The sequence below is a fragment of the Atta cephalotes genome (genome assembly GCF_000143395.1).
Source record: "Atta cephalotes unplaced genomic scaffold scaffold00011, whole genome shotgun sequence".
In the NCBI taxonomy this organism is placed as follows: Eukaryota; Metazoa; Arthropoda; class Insecta; order Hymenoptera; family Formicidae; genus Atta; species Atta cephalotes.
The window spans coordinates 4,700,490-4,704,602 of record NW_012130075.1 but is presented as its reverse complement, the minus strand read 5'-3'; the positions used below and the strand labels follow the sequence as shown (position 1 = coordinate 4,704,602).

The following is a 4,113-nucleotide window of genomic DNA, read 5'->3' as shown; positions in this document are numbered from 1 at the left end:
GTCTCTCTCTCTCTCTCTCTCTCTCTCTCTCTCTCTCTCTCTCTCTCTCCCTCCCTCCCCCCCTTCCTCTCTCTGCAATTTATTCCTCCAAGAAGATAAAAATCGTATATGGAATGCAATGTTACGTCAATAATGAAACAAAAGATAATTGCAACTGATAACTGCGTTATATTATACTTTTTGATTTCGTTAATTGGTCATTGAGATCTTTGACATCATTAAATCTTTTGGTATCAGTTTCTATCTACATACTTATCTATACCTATTATGAATATGAAATAATAGTAAGAAATGAAATAATTACAAACTCCATTCAATTTCTAATTAAACTTCTAGTATATTTAGTATTTCAGTATTTTACGACGTTAATAAATACCAATTATACACTGATCAAATTTTTTTAATGCTAATTCATTGCATTTCGCTGCAAAAATGTATTTTACAGAAATGTATTTTATGTATATTTTTTTAAAAAAACATAGGATAATTATTAACCTTATCGGATCATGCACATCGTGTACATGCTCTAAATCCGTATCGCGTACATTGGCGGAAGTGCGTGAACGAGCACTCTCTTATACATCGCTGATTGATAATACCGTAGTACACGACGATGCGCACGTATATACATTAATTGCGTATGCCGGATGTTGAAGTCCATGCACGTTGCGTACTATCAAGTTGCGTTATACCAAGGACAGTCGAGCGAATCATGATCGATAGTAGAAGAGATCTGCTGAATCCGTTATATCCCACAATCATTAGAAACAATATTTTTGAAACTATAAACTCTCGTTAAACTAATGCAAATATTATTTTGTTTTAGAGCGCGCAGAACAGATTGTTAATTAAAAATGGCAAGGTTGTGAACGACGATGGGATAATCGACAGCGATGTCTACATCGAGGATGGTATCATCAGGTATGCAAATATGAAATACATTTTAATTACACGATATGCGTAATATTGATTTATATTCCGCATTCATACATATAATGCGCATCGTGTACAGGAATCACCAGTAGACTTATTAGGGCAAATTATTAAGCTCAGATTCGCACGATTCTCAAAAATAGCGAGGTTTGTGTATTTAAATTGGTAATATGCCGGTAATATTACAATATATTTAGCTCACTTGTCTAACCGCTACTTTATACAAACTAAATGTGACTACATTCGCGGTAATTTTATCACTGAATGAGGTGTGTAACAACAGATAACACATTTACGTTCGCTGTAATTTATCAAACGAGCGTGACTGGTCGTAAACGTTAGATAATCGATAGAAACTATCCAAATCAACTGGTCAATGTCAACTGAGATTTGACTAATTTGACTAATTGAACTGTAATTTATCAAAAAGTCTCTCGAATTGATTGCGAAGGACGAAGGAAATTATTTGACAAAAATTTTCATTTTTGTTCGCAGACAAATGGGACGTAATCTCATTATTCCGGGTGGCACGAGAACCATCGATGCTCGTGGAAAATATGTAATGCCCGGTGGCATAGATCCACATACACATTTCGAGTTCGAGTTTATGGGTACCAAGTCGGTAGATGACTTTTATCAAGGCACAAAAGCCGCAGTCGCTGGCGGTACCACGATGATCATTGATTTTGTGGTGCCGCGAAAAGACGAGAGCCTCGTGGAGGCTTACGAGAGATACAGGCAATCGGCGGATCAAAAAGTATGCTGCGATTATGCGTTGCACGTCGCCGTTACATCTTGGAGTCCGAAGGTAAATTGATTAAAACATTTTATAAGTTTATATTTTTTATATATTATATCTTACAACAGATATATTGCAATCCAATCAAGTTTATTAGAACATGTCACAAGTATCTACTTCTAATTTGATCAGTTTTCCTAGCTATCGACTACTATACTACTGCTTTTATGATATGATATATCAATCAAGCGTTTACGCTATAAGTGCAACATAATGTTTAAGCCAGGTCATTGCGCCATGTGCATTTATTCTGTCTTTCTAGTTATCCGGAACGAGATAATTTCAATGTTTAACAAATTAAATCCTCCTAAGAAAGAAAATTTATTTAGGTTTGACATCTTTTTTCCCTTCTGTTAATCATATTTAAAATTATGACATTTCTAAATACGATATTTCAAAAAAAATCAACACTTTATAACGTTTATCTATTTTAGACTTACACGTTGATTATGTTAACTAGACGATCAATTGTAATCGTAATGACAATTTATCTAATTCCGATGTAAGTTACGATATATGAATTACATAAAATTAATATAATTCTATTTTTTATACTTTTTGGTCATTGAGGTAGTCGTAATTCAATTCAAAAGTTTTAAACTTAATGAAATTCATCAGATGTTAACACTGTCTGATATTAGTAATCTGATTATCATTACATCGATGATCAAAGATTAAGATTTAACTATTCATTTTCTTGTTCAAATTATATTCTCTTCATAATATGGCGAAGTGGAAAGAGAATACAGTTAAACTCAATTTTTCGTAGTTCCTGTCTCTTAGCATGGTTCAGGTCTTAAAAAATGCAGAGCTTTAATTATCGACATTCGATAGAGATTGGATCAGAGCGATTCCAAATGTAGGAAAACTAACAAACTCGTTCTGTAAATTGGTTGTGTAGTTCTCCGTAGTAATCGGCTTATAACTACGATCTACGATTACCGATCACGCAGTTGGAATACCGAGTGACGGCGGATGAGAAAACCGCACGTGCTCCCTGAGGGCACGATAGATGAAAGCGATTTGCCATTGAACCTCCTTATTTGCTGTCCATCATACAATCGAAAGGAAACCACGTTCGCAATTCATTATTCATCGATACTCATTGCCTCATCTATCTGCAGGTCAAAGAGGATATGGCGATTCTGGTGAAAGAGCACGGCGTCGGTAGCTTCAAAATGTTTATGGCGTACCACGATATGTTTATGCTCAGAGATCCGGAGCTGATCGAGACTTTCAAGGCGTGCAAGGAGATTGGTGCCATTGCTATGGTACATGCGGAGAACGGTGATCTTATCGCGGAGGTATATCATATACGTACACAAAATGATGATAACATACGCTAACTAACGCACACATACTATCCGATCAATTCGTTGCTTCATGATACTTCTGATTATTAATCCTCGCTAATATTCTCTTAAGATTATGAAATTTCGCACGTTTCAATATAGATATATTTCTGAAAGCATAAAATATATAGTGTATTTATATATAGTAACTTCTAAGCTTTTAATATCTTTTGTTTACTATGGTCGACGAACAAAGTAATATAAAAAGAAAGCTAAGCTAATAAAATTGCTATGTGACTTGAAAATTATACGAGTAATGGAGGTTAATAGTATGTATCCACATTGTTTGAAACAGGATTTTAATATGAAATACAACATACTAGTTCTTTTTTATCATTATAAACTTGTTCCAGAATGCGAAGAAGTTATTAGCCGCAGGAGTAACTGGCCCAGAAGGCCACGAGATGTCACGCCCCGAAGAAGTCGAAGCGGAGGCTGTGAATAGAGCATGCGTTATCGCGAATCAGGTAAACGCTTCGCTGTGATATCATTGCTAAAACATTGATATCTTTTAGTCAGAGTTTCGTATATTCGTTCTTCGTTATCTATTTTGATATATATCTTACTTTGTCTCAAACACGCAAGATTTTTTTATATTTGATTACTTTTAAGGTTCTATATAGATGTACTTGGCACGGTATCCGCAACAGTATTTAGTTCACGAACGATCATAAATTTAGTAGATTAGAAATCAGGACGCTACTTTTCGTAGCATGTGCCTGATGTATGAAATTTTCGAATCGTAATGAAATCAAGAAATATCTGTATCACGCCATAAAATGTGATAATAGCGCTTAAAATTACTTTATTGCTTATCTATTTAATTTAATTTTTTTTCTCTCTAAATTTATACTTTGTCATCTTTCTTTCTTCTTTCCTTATATCTTTTTAAATATTTCTTTTTTAATTTTATAGTTTTAAATTCCATTCTTTACATATACTTAAAAAAGATATATTGCTTTAAAAAAATTAATTTTTTACTCTCCCCCCCCCCATCTCTCTCTCTCTCTCTCTCTCTCTCTCTCTCTC

General features: G+C 34.2%; 1 protein-coding gene across 1 annotated transcript in view; it reads left to right on the top strand.

The window, feature by feature from the left end:
• LOC105617085 (dihydropyrimidinase) overlaps positions 1 to 4,113 on the top strand; it is a 23,484-nt gene that overhangs the window by 12,976 nt on the left and 6,395 nt on the right. The window contains exons 2-5 of the mRNA XM_012198664.1: positions 827 to 921; positions 1,429 to 1,741; positions 2,857 to 3,036; positions 3,438 to 3,551. Coding sequence (XP_012054054.1) covers positions 827 to 921; positions 1,429 to 1,741; positions 2,857 to 3,036; positions 3,438 to 3,551 — 702 coding nt within the window. The remainder of the gene's footprint in view (positions 1 to 826; positions 922 to 1,428; positions 1,742 to 2,856; positions 3,037 to 3,437; positions 3,552 to 4,113) is intronic.